We start from the raw sequence: 15,395 nt of genomic DNA, 5'->3' as shown, positions 1-15,395 counted from the left end.
ATTACAAGTCTAAGTTCTTTAAAAATATAAACATAAACCTGAACTGGTATTTTTCAATCAGCTCCTCTAATTGGATATATAATTAGTGTGAATTTGAGAGAACTTGTTGGTCCAAACAAGAAGTTCACTTTTTCACCAGGTCTTTACTTGTGATCAGTCACAGCTTAACCTAATGATCACTAAAGGGAAAAGAAAAAGAAAAAATTTAGAAACATCTTGACTTTCTCAATTAGAATCCAAAACTTTCTAGAATGGATGCCTCACATTGTTACATTTGACCACCTTTGATTCAACAGCCCCTGAGCTTTATGTCTAGCAAGAGATGCCCAGAGCTCTATGGAAAAAACGGGCAGCAGACCAGACCAAAACTTTGCAGTCTCAGCATATCATGGAGCCACAGGGACGTGAGCATGTCAGGCAACTTTCTGGGTTTACACTTAAGCACCTCTGAGAACTGGAAAAACCCTTGGCAAAAATTCAATCCTTGTGTGGGCAAACCACTTTAGTTCTTAGTTTCTGTTTACTGTTGGGCTTGGTTCAAATGTTGCATCCTGTACCCCTGTTCTTGCCACCAAAGTTCTTTCACCATGAACTTTCACGTCTAATCCTATGAATGTCATGGTTGTTAATCTAAGAATAACATACTGCCTTCAAAGAACAGCGTCAAGTTTGAGAAAAGGAAGAATTATTCCCTTCTCATTAGAAAAAAGACAATCATGTACCCACATGTTTCCTGCTCTCAGTTGCCTAAGTGCGTCTTCTGTTGATAAACAAAAACATTTTTTGCTGCATGGCATTGCTCAAGCAACCCCTCTATGCCTCATTTCCTCATCTGCTCTAAATAGGTTATGCATTTCAGGCAGGCAGATTATTAATTATTTGTTGAGCACCTATTGTGTGCCAACTTTGTGTCTGCCGTAAAAGTACCACAAGGATCAGTTTAAAAATGAGAAAATTCAGCCGGGCACGGTGGCTCACGCCTGTAATCCCAGCACTTTGGGAGGCAGAGGCGGGTGGATCACGAGGTCAGGAGATCGAGACCACGGTGAAACTCCGTCTCTACTAAAAATACAAAAAATTAGCTGGGCGCTGTGGCGGGTGCCTGTAGTCCCAGCTACTCCAGAGGCTGAGGCAGGAGAATGGCATGAACCCGGGAGGCCGAGCTTGCAGTGAGCCAAGACTGCGCCACTGCACTCCAGCCTGGGCGACAGAGCGAGACTCTGTCTCAAAAAAAAAAAAAAAAAAAAAAAAAGAGAAAATTCTTCAAAATTATTTAAACTGTCTGACTCAAGCTCTAATCTAGCAGGGACAATGGCCGGATGGAGTCCAGGAATGAAGTTTTGAGCTGGCTGCATGGGTTGTTCCAAGGCAGCAATATGCAGGTATGAGCTGTGCCAGGCACAAGAGCACCCAGCTGCAGGGTAGGATGAAGACCAGCTTATGTGCTGCTTGCCAAACCAGGCACCTACAGGCTGCGTTCACCCAGAGAGAGAGACTTTCTCTAAACCATTAATGGTGCACAGGGGTTACTGCAGACCTGGCTGAGAGGCCAAGAGCAGAAAAAGCTAGAGAGAATGGGGGCACATATCAGGAGGCATCAAAGGCCAGAATTAGGAAAAGCTAGAGAGAATAGGGGCAAATAATGCCCTGGAGGCACCCAAGGCCAGAACCAGAAAAGCTGGATCTACCATTAAATCCAAGGGGTGAACATGGGGCTAGAAATGGAGACAATGGCAAGGTAGTGACAGAAACGGGGCCACAAACAACGACCAAGCAAAAGAACTGACAATTTACTAAATGCCTAAGACAACTACAACAGACAGTTTGTTTTTTTCTTCTTCTCCTCCTTTCTTCCTCCCTGCCTTTCTTCCTTCCTTCCTCAGTCATTCTCCCTCCTTCCCACTCGTCCTCCTCTTCTTCTCCTTCCCCTTTCTGTTTTAGTAACAATCTCAGGGCACAAGTGTAAAGCCCTCAGTTAAACGGACAGCAGTAAGGCAGACATCGGCTTTTCTAAAATCCTTGACATCCAAATGTGAAACAGAGCTCACTAAAGCTCAGTTGCAAAATTCTAGATGCGCCTCTCTCCATCTCTCACCCATGGAATATTTTCCCCCTCATAGACCCTTGAAGTGTGTTCATAAAATGCTGCCTTGGGGAACCAATCTAATTAAGCATTTATCAAGAAGGGTTGAAACTCTCTCATCTATGTCCTTTCCCTGCCCCCAGAATGCACCCTTCTTAGAGGCACGTCCCTCTGTGCTGGTCATACTGGTGCATTACCATGAATGGCCTGTGGTCACTTCCCGCAGTGACCCTCCCACGTGTCCCCCTGGCTCTTTGACAATGGACCACACACTCTCTGCTGTCAGGGTCTTGGTAACCCTCATATTTCACAGTGGCCAGCAGTCAGCCAGCCTCCACAACCAACCAAGACGAAGTCAGCATGTGCAGGTCTGAAATAATTATTAGCAGGAAATACAAATACGTTAAATTTTACCCAGACCTTTAATGATATACTTAATTACTGCTTTCCTGTGTAGAAAATAGCCATAAGTGGAAACCAGTTCCCCTAAAGTGACTGAAATTCCTATGACTTTGACACTAACAGCTCTGTGCTTTACTTTTATCTTTCCATTTGAAAATTCTGATTGTTATAATCAGCGAAAATACCACCAGTTTCATAATCATAATTAGCCATCTTCCTCCTAACACAGCATGCACACAAACCTGCACTCACACACACAAGCATAGGTGCACAGACCCACACAGATGCATGCAGGCACATCTGAATTCATTTCTCTGTGATTCTCAGCCCTCAAGCTCAGATTCTTCAGTTTCTTGCCCCGTCTGGCCCGTCTTCTACAACCCTCAATTTGAGAGAACCTGAAACTAGATTCTCACCTGGGTACTGAAGGACTCCAATGAGCAAAACCTTTGATTCTCAAGTCTGTGGAGACCCTGTCCTGAGCAACAGGAAAGGAGTCAGAATGCAGGGCTGCTAAGAAGTGAATAGGAACTCCATTTACTGGACACTTACGATGTATCTGGTTGGGTTGAGCATCTTTGCAACATAATCTGATTCTACCTTTATTTTAAAAAAAAAATGAGGTGGTTATTAGTCTCCCACTTTCAGTTCAAGAAACCATGGTTTAAAAAGCCTAGTAACACACTGTAGGCTGAGATACAGACAGAGGTTAACAAGACTGAAACCAGATTGAAAACTAAAGCAGTCACTTTCAAATGCATGATTTTTCTGGGGTTTGGTTTCTAGCCTTTCTTTTTTCACCTTTTAACCACTTTTAAAACTTTAAACACATACACTCCCATGTGCCACACCCAAGCTTTAGCTCGTCGGGATCCCCACAGCTTCATTTGTGCCGCTGCAGGAAGTCATCTTGTGTAGATGCCATCACATCCAGGCCGCAGCTGAGCACATATTTGAATTTTTTGTAAATACGTCTTTGACTGGGGAGGCTGTAAATCTTCCCTAGGCTTTACTATTACGGGATCTGGCCAGCAGCCTGCAATGCAACAGGGCTATTTCTTTGTTCCCAGGAGGATCAGCAGGTCAAGAAAGAATAGACACACACAAGATAGTGAAAGCTGGGACCAGGGGGTCACCACCTTCTGGTCCTGCAATGCCACCAATTGCACTGGATATACCAGCATTTACTATTAAGTTTAGTGAGGGCGGGGGTAGGTTAGTGAGGGATTTAGGGTCATTTGATTATGAGGTGAGTTGGTCACATGGGGATGAAGTAATTCTTTAACATAACATCTGTATGCAGAAGTACAATATACAGAGATAAGAATTTACAATATAGTAGTGCATCAGTAATTTCTAACAGAGCCTTAAAACAGAAACACAGTCTTTCCATAACTTATAATTATCAAGATATTAATCAGCAGTAACAGTTGCAGCAAAAGTTGGTTACAAACAATCCATAGAAACAGGACGTGAAGCTAGACAACAGGTTAGACCAGAAATTCTCAGAAGGGAGTATGCCTTAACCCTAAAGAGGCCTAGAAGAGCCCTGGCAAGATGAGGGCGTTTATAGCCCTATGTTATCCATATGAACAAGTGCCCCTCATGCGTTCATTTATAGGCTCTCCACAAGGGTCACATTCCATTCCCAGAGCTATGAACATCTGCTTTTCTGGGATAGAAATCTTGGTGATGTGAAACCTCCCTGCCTGCACTTCCATTCATAGGCTCTCTGCAGGGAGAATCATATCATGCGCTGTTGGCTTATTCTGGCAGTACAACCTGGCATTGTCTTTACACAATCCTGCATGCAACTTTGTATTTACAATAATCAGGAGCATTTCATCTTACATTCCATAGCAATAGTTTCAAGGGGTCTCCCTACACTTTACATTTCAGTCCTGTGCTTGTCCCTACATGTTTAAAAAAAAAAGAGTGAGAGTGAGAGAACGCTACCTCTGCACACCTGCAGCAGGCTCAGCGAGGAGCTTGGCGGGGCTGGGGCCCACCTGCCTGGCGTGTGACTTCATCAAGTTGTCAGTGTGCATTTTGCAATCATAAGGGACAAGCCATGTCATCCTCATATCCTTTTATAGTTGGAGCCATTCTTGGGACTTTTGGTGCCTGCTGCCAGACTCTCCTGTTTTTGATGAGAAATGTGAGCAGTTGTTAGATGTCAGTGATTCTTCTTTGAAACATAAAAAAAGACATACCTGACTTGTAACTGTCATCCACTACCCTGAAACATTAAATGTTAGTGTTCAGTAAACCTATTTTCCATTCAGCTGCCAACGCACTCCTTTTAATAAAAGTGTCAATCAAATTCATCCTTTTAACTCTCCCAAGGCTTTCCTCTTCCCTTGAAATGAAATCGGATCCTCCACAGAACTGGTGAGCCCCCATGTACCCTGGCCACTGCCCACACATACAGGCTGATTGCTCCTCCCTTACTCATCACTCCAGATGCCCTGGCCTTACTCCCTCCTTCAAAGGCATCTGCCTCACTCCCTTCCTTGACTTGCTGTCCCTCTCTCTGGAAAGCTCTTTCCCTCTGCTGTTTCTTCTCTGTTTTCAGGTCTCAATGCAAATGTCACCTCTCAGGCAAGCTCTCCAAACTGAGACAATAGGAGCTCAGTTCACATCCGTCAAAAATAGGAGCAAACAGGCTTTGTAGGAGGCTGAGTAGAATGTTTTACTGGGACTAGACAATATCAAACTTAGATCCCAAGAGCCCAGGAATTCGTATTCAAGGTCAAAGTGTCAATGACAAGAATACTGAGCCTTACATAGGTACCGTGCTGCACCATTTATAAAGTACTTCCATACACAGGGGATCTTCACAAACCCAAGAGGCTGCCAGGCCAGGTCTCTCGAAAAGAGGACTTTGATGGTCAGGAGAGTCAACAATATATCCAAAACCAGGACCCAAAAATGCTGCCTCCAAAACAAGCCATAATTCTTCTTCTCATCACAGCATCCCACACCATCTCCTAGTGGGTAAGACTCATAGCCCAGTGCCATCATGGTTTATTTCACAGGGAGGGGTGGGGCAGGGATTAGGAGACATTTCCCGTATTCTGGTTTCCTTGCTTCCTTGCTATGGGCCTCTCCCCTCAGAGCACTGTTTTCTGAGAAGGCCTGACTCTAGGGGCTGATGACCTCAGCGACTGCAGACCTGGGAACCTGTGAAAAGGAAAAATTAAGTTTGCACCTGGGAAAGCCCAGGGTTGAATAACAGAACCTCGCCTTTAAGAATTCTTGCTTTTTTTTTCCTGCCTCTGCATTGTTGCTGAAATATACAAGAGAGAAAGAGAGCATTCTGAACCCATTATTTATCTCCTCCTTCCAAGCAAGCAGCAGACTTTCATGATTAATGATGAGGTGACTTTCTACATTGATTTAATTGAAATCTGTATCCTATCCAGGTTATTTTTAAAGTTGATAAAGACCTTTTCTACTGATTCTTCTCTTCCAAACTCAAATAGAGAAATGTTTTGTATACAGTAACTTCCACTAAAAAGGAGCCCAGACTCTCAGATCCTCAGGAACATCTATTCTCCATTCTATAGGATTCTGCTGCTGAAGACAAATGGAGTAGAGAGTGATCAATCTTTGAGACTCAGGGTTCTCTCCATGTTAGCCCTAAAGCAAAAGAGAGGAGTGGTCCACACCTAAGGAGAGAAGGTGGCCACGAGCAAGTGTTGAGGGCTGGTCTCCTTAGCTGTCCTCTGGTATCCACAGCCCTGAATGGAGGGTTTTGGGTATTTTTCCCTGGACATCTCTACCACACCTAAATATATGGTCTGCAAGTTTTGGAGAGAATGTCCAACCCCCACTCTACCTCCTGCCCCTCCCTAACTGTTCTCATATGTTGATGAAATTCTAATCTCTGTTAAGAGTTCCCATTCTCAATATCTCTTCATTTCAATCATGGATTTAGAAAAGTAGGAGTAGAGAAGTGAAAAACGAGACTCAATCTCATTTGTGGGCTGGGCCTTGGGTTTCCTTACTTGATTGCTGTTTTTCTTTCTTTAAACATTGCCAAATCTGGATGCCACTGAAGGCAGTAATGTGAGCGAACGATGGTCCCAACTGCAGATAAATAAAAACAGGTGGGACCAAAGCTCAAGGCTCACTAGGACAAAAGAGGCTTTTCTGTCAAATAACCCACTCACAGTTCTCCATCATCTGACGCAGACCCCAGGCAACTGAGCAGAGAACTCCAGCATAGAGTTCCGGGCCCAAATCATAGAACTACAGAAAGTCACAAGGAGTCCTTGAGTGCCGAGGCAGGAACAAAGAGAGGAAGGTGAACCAAAGGCACCTCCCCACCATCCTGCCTAGCAGATCCCACACTCCTCCTGTCCACTATATCCCTCTACCCTTTGCTGCTCCTTCCTACTTTCTACCTAAACATTTCAGCACAGCGTGGTTGTGTGTGTGCACACCTGTGCACACCTGTGTGTGTGGTGTACATATGCTTATATGGTATGTGGTTATGTATATATGAGATTATATACCATATATTAAGGTGATAGATTTATATTACCTTAGTACAGTTTTTTTTTTTTGCTCCAAATGTTTTCGGATCCCTCCACTTAATGTTTCAAAATAAGTAGTTCCTGTATCTCTAAAGACACCTTCATATGAATTTGCCATTCTTTTTCCCACCACCTTCTTCCCAAACACTAAATCCAGGTTAATAGTCTTTCATGGAGGCTTTTCCATTGAAGGAAATCATAGACCATATATGGAGTGAATAACCTCTTCATCTGATGGAAAAACACTGTTTTTTTTTAATTTATACAAGACAGCCAATTTTGGAATTAATGAGTGAAACAGACAATTATAACTTTTGAATAAGAGTTTATTAGGAGGTTAACAAAGGATTTCTATTGCATCTCCAAAGACCAAGAGTGACAAGGAAGACTTACTCCAATTATGTTCTGTTTCATAGCATGCCCATCAGCTCTAGCACACTTAATGGAATTTTCTCTAAATTGCATTTAGATAAGTTTTGTTCAAGTATAACATGTTATGCAAATGTGTCTTTAGGATGATAGATATTACTTGATCTTGATTCTGCTGTAGGTCTCTCTATGTGACTCAGAAGACAGATTTTGCAGGCTTATGCTGAAGAATCAAGCCAGAGAATACAGTGGAAGGCTAGAGTTGACCCCTGGAAGCCAGGGCTGATAGAAAGGTTTCTGCCTCTTTCCAAAGTGTGGTCACTGTTGGAGATGTTGGGATGAAGTAGAGTTGAGGTGTGACTGATGCCTTTCTTCTCCTCCTGGTCGTGGGGCCTCTAGTACCCAAATGTGTTGCAAGGCCCGCACCGAGCACGTAGGCCACAGGGATTAGAGATACAGGGCCCAGTGGACTTGTCACATGCATTGGTTGTGGTGCAGGGGTTGGAGGGGAGCCTGTGGGCAGAAAATCATTGGAGCAAGTTAGAGTAAAATGAGCTGAAGAGATTGGAAAATACTAAAAGGGCTTTGTGTAAGAATATTGTTCTTCCTTGGACTTCCTCCAAACAAAAGCTTGAAATTATAAATTCATTTCCATCAAGAAGACTATTCATCTCCACAGCAACCTCACATGCCCCAAGGAAAAGATTACTACCCCCATACTCACTTGCAGTCCTCACTCTCCAGCAGGCTCCGGTACGTGTTGATCTCACACTCCAGCCGGGCACGCACGTCCAGCAGCACCTGATACTCCTGGTTCTGCCGCTCCAGGTCACTGCGGATCTCCGCCAGCTGGGACTCCACATTGGTGATCAGTCTCTGCACCTGGGACAGCTGGGAGCTGTAGCGGGCCTCGCTCTCCGTCAGCGTGTTTTCCAGAGAGTCTCGCTGTGGTGGGGAAGATCAAGAGTGTCAGAGAGCTGCTCCTTAAAAGGTTCCTCCATGGGGTTCCAAAGAACTCACAAGCTCCAAGAGCTAAGGAGAGTGTGTGGCCCCAAGCACATCCCCGGGACTCTGCCTTCCAACTTCCCATCGCTCACCAGCAGGTCTGAACAATACACACCAGGTTGTGCTGGGCCTGTAGCTCTATCTCCAGGGCATTGACCGTGCGTCTCAGCTCGATGATCTCCGCCTGGTAGGACTGCAGCTGCTCTGAGCTGGATACCACCTGCTTGTTCAGCTCCTCGGTCTGAAACACCCAAGTGGGGAAAGGATCAGACTCTGTCTCCAGGGCCCTGGGGCACCTCGGGTCCTGAGTGGCAACGTGCTTAGATGCCCACCTGCGTGGCGAACCATTGCTCCACTTCCCTGCGGTTGGTTTCCACCAGGGCCTCATATTGACTCCTGGTCTCGTTCAGGACCTGGTTCAGATCCACAGCGGGGGCAGCGTCCACCTCCACATTGAGGCGGTCTCCAAGCTGGCAGCGCAGGGTATTAACCTCCTGATGGAGAAAGGGCAAAATTTTAAATTTCACAAAGGATCTTGGTGCTCTCCTTAAGAGACCGCAATTCAACTTCTGATCATTCTCAAGCTTTCAAGAAACTTTGTTCCCTCTGATCCTGTCATTAACCAGGATCTAGATTCAATGACTAATTTGTATACTCCACTTTTTACAAAGTACTTTCAAGCCCATGACTTCTCTCTGCTCTTTGTATTAAATGCATCACTCCTCATTTAGAGAGATTCAGTGATTTGGTCTCAGGGCTGATACCTGGCAGGCCATTATGTAAACTCTGGTCCCCAAATGCCCAGTTCAGTGTTTTTGCTAGTATACCATGTAGCCTCATATGTTTGACTCTTAAGCATGGATAATAAAAAGAATAGAGTCTAGCTAAAGAGGAAATACAGACCGCTTACTTCAGAATCTGCCATCCTGGCATAGAAGAGACTTAAAGGGTGATTTGTTGATTCCACCAGCATAGATTTTGCTGAAGGCAATAAGTATCTGTTTACTTCCCTGCTAAGCATAGCTTGGTACTTGAGCTTAGGTGGATTTCAGACAAATTTGTATTCAACCTCATCTCTACCACTTAATACATTGCTTCTAGAAGCTTCTTGAAGCCTCGGTTTCTTCATCTTAAAATGAGAACTGCCTGCGGAGTTAAAGCACTTAGCACAATGTTTGGCACATACTAAGCACTTGATTAATATTAACTGTCACCATTTACATTGTTCTTGGATTTCAGGTTGCATAAAATACGTGTCTTCTTTTTTGTCCAACGGACTTAGCCATAACGGTGAGCATTTTGCTCGAGGCTGTTTCCAAGCAACACTAAACAGCAGAAAGAGCTCTGGACAGGAACGAGGAGAGTTGCATTTTGTTCCAGCTCAGCTTTCTCTGCCTGGTGGGCCTAGGCCATCCTGGCTTCTCCAGCTACAAATGGAGAATTGGAATAGAAGATTGCTGCTGCGTGCACTCTAACTTGGGTGCAGGAGAGGCTGTGGCTGCTGCCTCGTTACTCAGCTTTCCTCACTACTGGGCTTGCCAACTTCCTCACTCTCATTCCTGCCTCTGGCAGAAAAATCCTAACCTCATATCACAGGTTTTCAGATTACTCACTATCTACATATCCATTTTTGTATGCAGAATTACTTCCTCAGCTAATTGAGCCTCTACTGACAGCCTGTCCTGGACCCTGTGGTGGTTGTGAAACAGGTCCTGGCGAGTCTGAGCCCGTCACTCTTCAGGGAAATCACCTGCTCATGGTTCTGCTTCAGGCACAGCAGCTCCTCCTTCAGGGACTCCACCTGGGCCTCCAGGTCAGACCTGCACAGGGTCAGCTCATCCAGGATCCTGCGCAGGCCATTGATGTCCGACTCCACCAGCTGCCGCAGGGACAGCTCGGTCTCGTATCTGTGATCATAGGAGGGTCAGGAACAGGCTGGGCAGGAATAGGCCTGGCCTTGACTCTGCTTTGGTTTTGTTAGTCAGGCAACTAGGAATTAGGGTTTGTAGTTTTTATAGCCATCTCTTTTGTTTAGGTTTTCAGCATCGAGCTGGAAGAAAATGCACTGGTAATTTTATGTTTAAAGATCCAGTGGATAGACTTCTATATTCCTAGCTACTCAGGAGGCTAAGGGGGAGAGGATTGCTTGAGCCCAGGAATCTGAGGATCTGAGGTTACACTGAGCTATGATTGCACCACTGCCCTCCAGCCTGGGTGACAGAGCAAGGCCCTGTCTCTAAAAAAAAAGAGAAAAGAAAGCCAGTGGATTTCGAATAAAAGCCAACAAACTGTAAGATTTCCAAAATAATATACTTCCACATTCTCCATTCTCATGAACGGGTTCTGTGCATAGGAGAACATCAGGGGCCAACACGTCTACACTGACTCACAGTACGACTAGGGGTGTCACTTCACAGAGGAGAAGAAGGAGGAAAGGAAGTCTAAGGCCTGGGGAAAGGATCTCTGAGCTACGGTGTGTGGTGGCTCTGTGATTCTTGGGGAAAGCAGCTAGAACATAGCTCAGTCAGTGTTTGTTTAACTTGTGTTGACAACAGGCTAAAGGGAAGGACGGCAGCCAGAGAAGAGAAACAAACAGCAACACCCCACTTGCCCACTCACTTGGTTCTGAAGTCATCTGAGGCCAGCTTGGCATTGTCGATCTGCACCACAAGCCTGGCATTCTCAGACTTGCTGCACAGGATCTAGAAGGCCCAAAACATTCAAGAATGAGCAAGGACTTGGTAATTTTTCACCAATGGCAGTCCTTCCTAATTCACTTCCTTGGAAGGATCAGGATGTCTATCTTATTAAATGCTTTCTATATACAGCAGGTACTTAATGAATATTTCCAAAATTATATTCAAAAAAAGAACACCAAAATATGTAAAAAGTATAAGTAGATAATCTTTTTTCTATCCTAATGAGCAATACTGAGAAGCTGATCATAATAGTTGACATTTATGAAAAACACCCACTATGTTTCCGGCATGATACTAGGAGCTGAGGATACAAAAATTGGTAAGTGCTTGATCCTGCACTCAGGAAACTTTCAATCAAGCAGAAAAGACAAATAGGTAAACTAGCAATTGCAGGGGACTGGATCAGGGAAGAAGCCACATGTTCCCAGATGTCCAAGATAACTGGGACTACTTTGTCCTAGGTCATTTCCAATCTTCCCAATTTTGGCCAAACATTTTAGGCTCTCACTGGACACTGTGCACCAGGAGAAGCCCAGAGGCATGAAGGTGAGGACAATGAAATCAGGATAAGTAGGAACCCAGAAGAGAGAGGCAGCCAGCAGTCCAAGGGGCAAAAAGCTCAGATGAGGGAGAAAGAAAATAGCCCAATCTTTACAAAAGATTCCGTTTCCCCAGCTTCCTTTGGACTCAGTCCTTTTCTCTCACCTCAGGGTAATTATTCTGGAGCTTGGCAAGTGCATGGAAGCCTTCAGAGGTAGTTTTTAATTACAGCTCATTTATGCAAAGTGCTGCTACCTCCACATAGACTAACACTATGCAAATATTTAGACCTAACAGTCCCAAGTCTAATATTAGATGGGCCCTCAAGAAAATAAAATGGGAAGGCCAGTTTTCAGCTTTTCATTCACATCAAGAGCTCACGTTGTTTCTCAATCACAGCTCGGATTCTCTCCCGACAACTTCCTCCTGGAGGCACTGTGTCCCCCACTCCTCACCTTCTGCTGGAGCTCCTCAATGGTCTTGAAGTAGGACTGGTAGCTGGCACACACCAAGGGCTCCTGCTGCTGTGACCTCTCCCGAATGAGGTTCTCCAGCTCTGCGTTTTCCCGCTCCAGCTGACGCACCTTCTCCAGGTAGCTGGCCAGGCGGTCGTTCAGAAACTGCATAGTCTCCTTCTCGCTGCCATTGAAGGAGCCCTCACAGAACCAGTTGCAGTTGCTCACATTGGCAGGGATGTTGCAGGCCCCGGGCAGGGTGCAGCCGTGGCAGCTGGGGGGCACGCAGGGCCGGGAGGAGCAGCTGGTGCGGCAGCTCAGGCTGGGCAGGCCACAACTGTAAGACATGGTGCAGGGAGGGAGTGTCCAGCTGAAGACACAGTCCAAAATCTCCAAGTTGTAGAGCGGTGGGTCTCCTTCCTCCAGGGAGCATTTATACCTCGTCCGTGGAGGGTGTGGACATGTAAGACAACCGCCCCCCCACCTTTTTTTTTTTTTTTTTGCTCATTTGGTGATTGTCAAAAGCCCTTCCCTCCATTTGTTGTGCTTCTTCAGAAGAGTCTCTCCCCTCATAAAAGACTTTACTTGGGCTTCTCGCTAAGTCAGGACTCCTCTGCCATGCTGTGTGTCATGATGTAAGAGCTTCATGGTGTGACTTCAAAGACCTGGACTCATGAAAGCCCTGGCCTTCTTCAGTGGGGTGCAGCAGGTCAAGAGACAGTATTGTTGTTCTGCTTCGTGGCTTGAGGCCCCCAACTCTTTGGCAAGCCTCTGGCTCTCCTTGGTGAAATGGAAAAGCATAGCTCTTGCCCATGTGTCTTTTGCTAGGTCACATTTCCAAGTGCCAAGTTCCAAATTCATGATTCTCAGAAAGAGGAATATATCCTTTCTGGGACAGTTCCTGATGGCCATGTTTCCTGATATGATGGGCTTTTTTCATATCCATAATGACACCAATCAACCAAATAATAGATATCCACTACGACAATTTCATCCAGGGCGATGTAATAGACACTGGGAGGGGTGGAAGATAAGACTCAATGCTATGGTCAAAAGAAGTTCTTACTTGTTAAGAACCTGCACAGGCCCAAGGTAGTGTGGCCACTTTTCACAAACTAGATCCTTTTTACAAACATGATCCTCAAACATGCAGAACTTCGATGTCCATTATTCCTCACCAGAACTCTTCAAGGTAATCTGTATAATTCCCATTTTATAGATGAGAACAGGCATAGAGGGTGAGGGATAATAAGTTATGGAGCTAGGATTCCAAAGCAGATCACTTTTCTTTTCATCACAACACGTGGCTTAAATATAAATGGCTTACTTCCTTCCCTTCTTCAGACAGGTCGTCCCTTTCTCCTCTCCAAGCTCTCTTTTTACCTTGAGCATGACACTGTCATGACTTATGTGCTTGTCTCTCTGTCTCTATTTGAGTTCCCTGAAGGCAAGGGCAGGGTCTAGTTTGTCTTTGAATCCCCAGCTCTAGGCACCTGGTAGGCACTGTTGAATGGGTGTGGGTAGAGGGATGAAGGGATGAACAGGAAATAATAATCTGAGGCAGAAGTACAAGTGATAACTGAGTGGTTTACACACTGGGGAGGGCGAGCAGCTCCAGGATTGGAGGCTCTCAGGAATAGATTTGTGCTGGGATGGGGAGGCTTCTAAGAAGCAGAGGGGAGAAAAGTAGGAAGTGCAGGTCAGGAGAATAATGTGCACACAGGAATGGGGTGGGAAAGCCCAAGTCATGTTTGAAGGATCAGGGTAAGTCTAGGCAGCAGGAAGGGGAGAGTTGCGAAGGGAAGTGCTAGAAATTAAAGCTTTATGGGGGATATTATGGGGACCCTATGGTAGGGGTCTCAATGGTGAAGTGGAGCATCTTGGACTTCCCCAGAAGCTGTAGAGCCAGTATAAGCTTTTGAACCTAAGTGTGGTGTGACAAAAGGCATTTTAAGAAATGTTTTAGCAAATATTTATCTGTTTTTGAAAAATGAAGGAAAGATTGGAGGCAAAGAGTTCAGCAAAGAGGCTATTGTAACAGTCCATGCAAGACTAGAATTTATGGCAGGGATGATGATACAGATAAGGTTTAGTACAAGTGAGAGAGTTAGAGAACTGGGCCAAGGGAGAGCACGAAGAGAAGAGCAACAAGGAGCTGAGGACCAAACTTTGGAGAATTTCCCAATCAGAGATCAGGAGAAGGAAAAAGAATCTGTGATAAATGGAGAAATGATGAGAAAAAAAATTATAAGAACAAGTTCATGGCATCCCAGAAGGGCAGGAAGGAGGGTGCTTCCAAGAGGAGGTGACGTTAGAAGTGCCAAGTGCAGCAAAGGGGCCGCACATGATCAGGACCATGGAAAGGGTATTGGCTACCGTGACCAGAAAGTTACCAGGACCTTTCCAGAGTCACACAGGTATGTCTGCTGTACGCAGCGCCTGTGCACATTCTTAAAGTAATGCCCACAGTGAACTTCAGTAAACCAAGACTTCAAACACACAGAATTGAGATGTTCATTACTTAGAGAAGTTCTGCTGCAATACATTTATATATCTGATTATAAAGCTTGGAGCTTTGATCTTACCAATACAGACTTTTATACAATAATTGGAGTGGGCTTTAAGCAGATGCCACACTTGTTTGAACTTGATGATTCATAATAGTTTATTATTTGGGAACAATTATCCATGAAGCATGAGTAATCTGAACTGCCCATGCATATGACACCACTTCTGTTGTGTCACAAGACATAAGATGAGCCTTATTTGATATCCTAAAGAGGCAATGAGGAAAAAATTCAAGTATGTGCCTGAGGTGGCATACATTGGCCAGAAAGAGGAGGGGCTTCCTATGTCCTTACTAGCAGAGGATGAAGCAGACCACAGATTCCAAGCCTCCCAGCTACAGCTACCAATCCAAGCAGCTTCCAAGCCTCCCAGTTACAGCTACAGACCAAAAACCAGATGGCTTTGCATTTGGCTCTTCTCTTCCTCCCTCTCACCTCCTAACATAGATCCTAAGTATGAAAATGGTTAAAAGAGAGAGGGAAAATCTTGGAACAAGATATTGGGGATCCTAATGGTCAACTCATCCAACCCCTTCGTTTTACAAAGGGGAAACTCAGGCTCAGAATGGAGAAATGGCTTGCCCAGTATCATCTAGCTAGGACCGAGATCTGATTCCCACTGCATTATCAGCCCCATCACCATTCTACTGAAGTGTTGAAGAATTTCACAACCAATCTGATCTGCTATTACCTAAGGACAGAAATCAAGGGCAGTGAGAAAAACATCTTGTTAT

The 15,395-nt window shown here is 45.0% G+C and overlaps 1 protein-coding gene across 2 annotated transcripts; it reads right to left on the bottom strand.

Moving 5' to 3' along the window:
• Nucleotides 1-7,763: 7,763 nt before the first annotated feature.
• On the bottom strand, nucleotides 7,764-12,994 carry LOC100584464 (keratin, type I cuticular Ha3-I). Of its 2 annotated transcripts, none has more exons than XM_003279418.2 (7): nucleotides 12,095-12,994; nucleotides 11,020-11,102; nucleotides 10,151-10,307; nucleotides 8,733-8,894; nucleotides 8,516-8,641; nucleotides 8,120-8,340; nucleotides 7,764-7,908 (listed from the first exon to the last, which is right to left on the bottom strand). In XM_003279418.2, exons 1-7 carry the CDS (start codon nucleotides 12,440-12,442, stop codon nucleotides 7,791-7,793), a joined length of 1,215 nt encoding a protein of 404 aa, XP_003279466.1. In that variant the 5' UTR covers nucleotides 12,443-12,994; the 3' UTR covers nucleotides 7,764-7,790. The 2 variants fall into 2 exon arrangements, with proteins under 2 accessions (XP_003279466.1, XP_012359175.1); XM_012503721.2 differs by having other exon boundaries at nucleotides 7,791-7,908; nucleotides 8,120-8,336; nucleotides 8,512-8,641; nucleotides 12,095-12,442.
• Nucleotides 12,995-15,395: the final 2,401 nt, after the last annotated feature.

Source organism: Nomascus leucogenys, unplaced genomic scaffold (assembly GCF_006542625.1).
Source record: "Nomascus leucogenys isolate Asia unplaced genomic scaffold, Asia_NLE_v1 Super-Scaffold_285, whole genome shotgun sequence".
NCBI lineage: Eukaryota > Metazoa > Chordata > Mammalia > Primates > Hylobatidae > Nomascus > Nomascus leucogenys.
The sequence above is the reverse complement of the archived record's forward strand: the minus strand, read 5'-3'. Positions and strand labels throughout refer to the sequence as shown.

Coding starts and splice junctions, on each gene's coding strand:
- LOC100584464 (XM_003279418.2), bottom strand. CDS start 12,442: ATGTCTTACAGTTGTGGCCTGCCCAGCCTGAGCTGCCGCACCAGCTGC. Junction 8,895..10,150: donor TGAAGCAGAACCATGAGCAG/GTGATTTCCCTG, acceptor TTTCTCCATCAG/GAGGTTAATACCCTGCGCTG. Junction 8,341..8,515: donor TACAGGCCCAGCACAACCTG/GTGTGTATTGTT, acceptor TCCCCACCACAG/CGAGACTCTCTGGAAAACAC.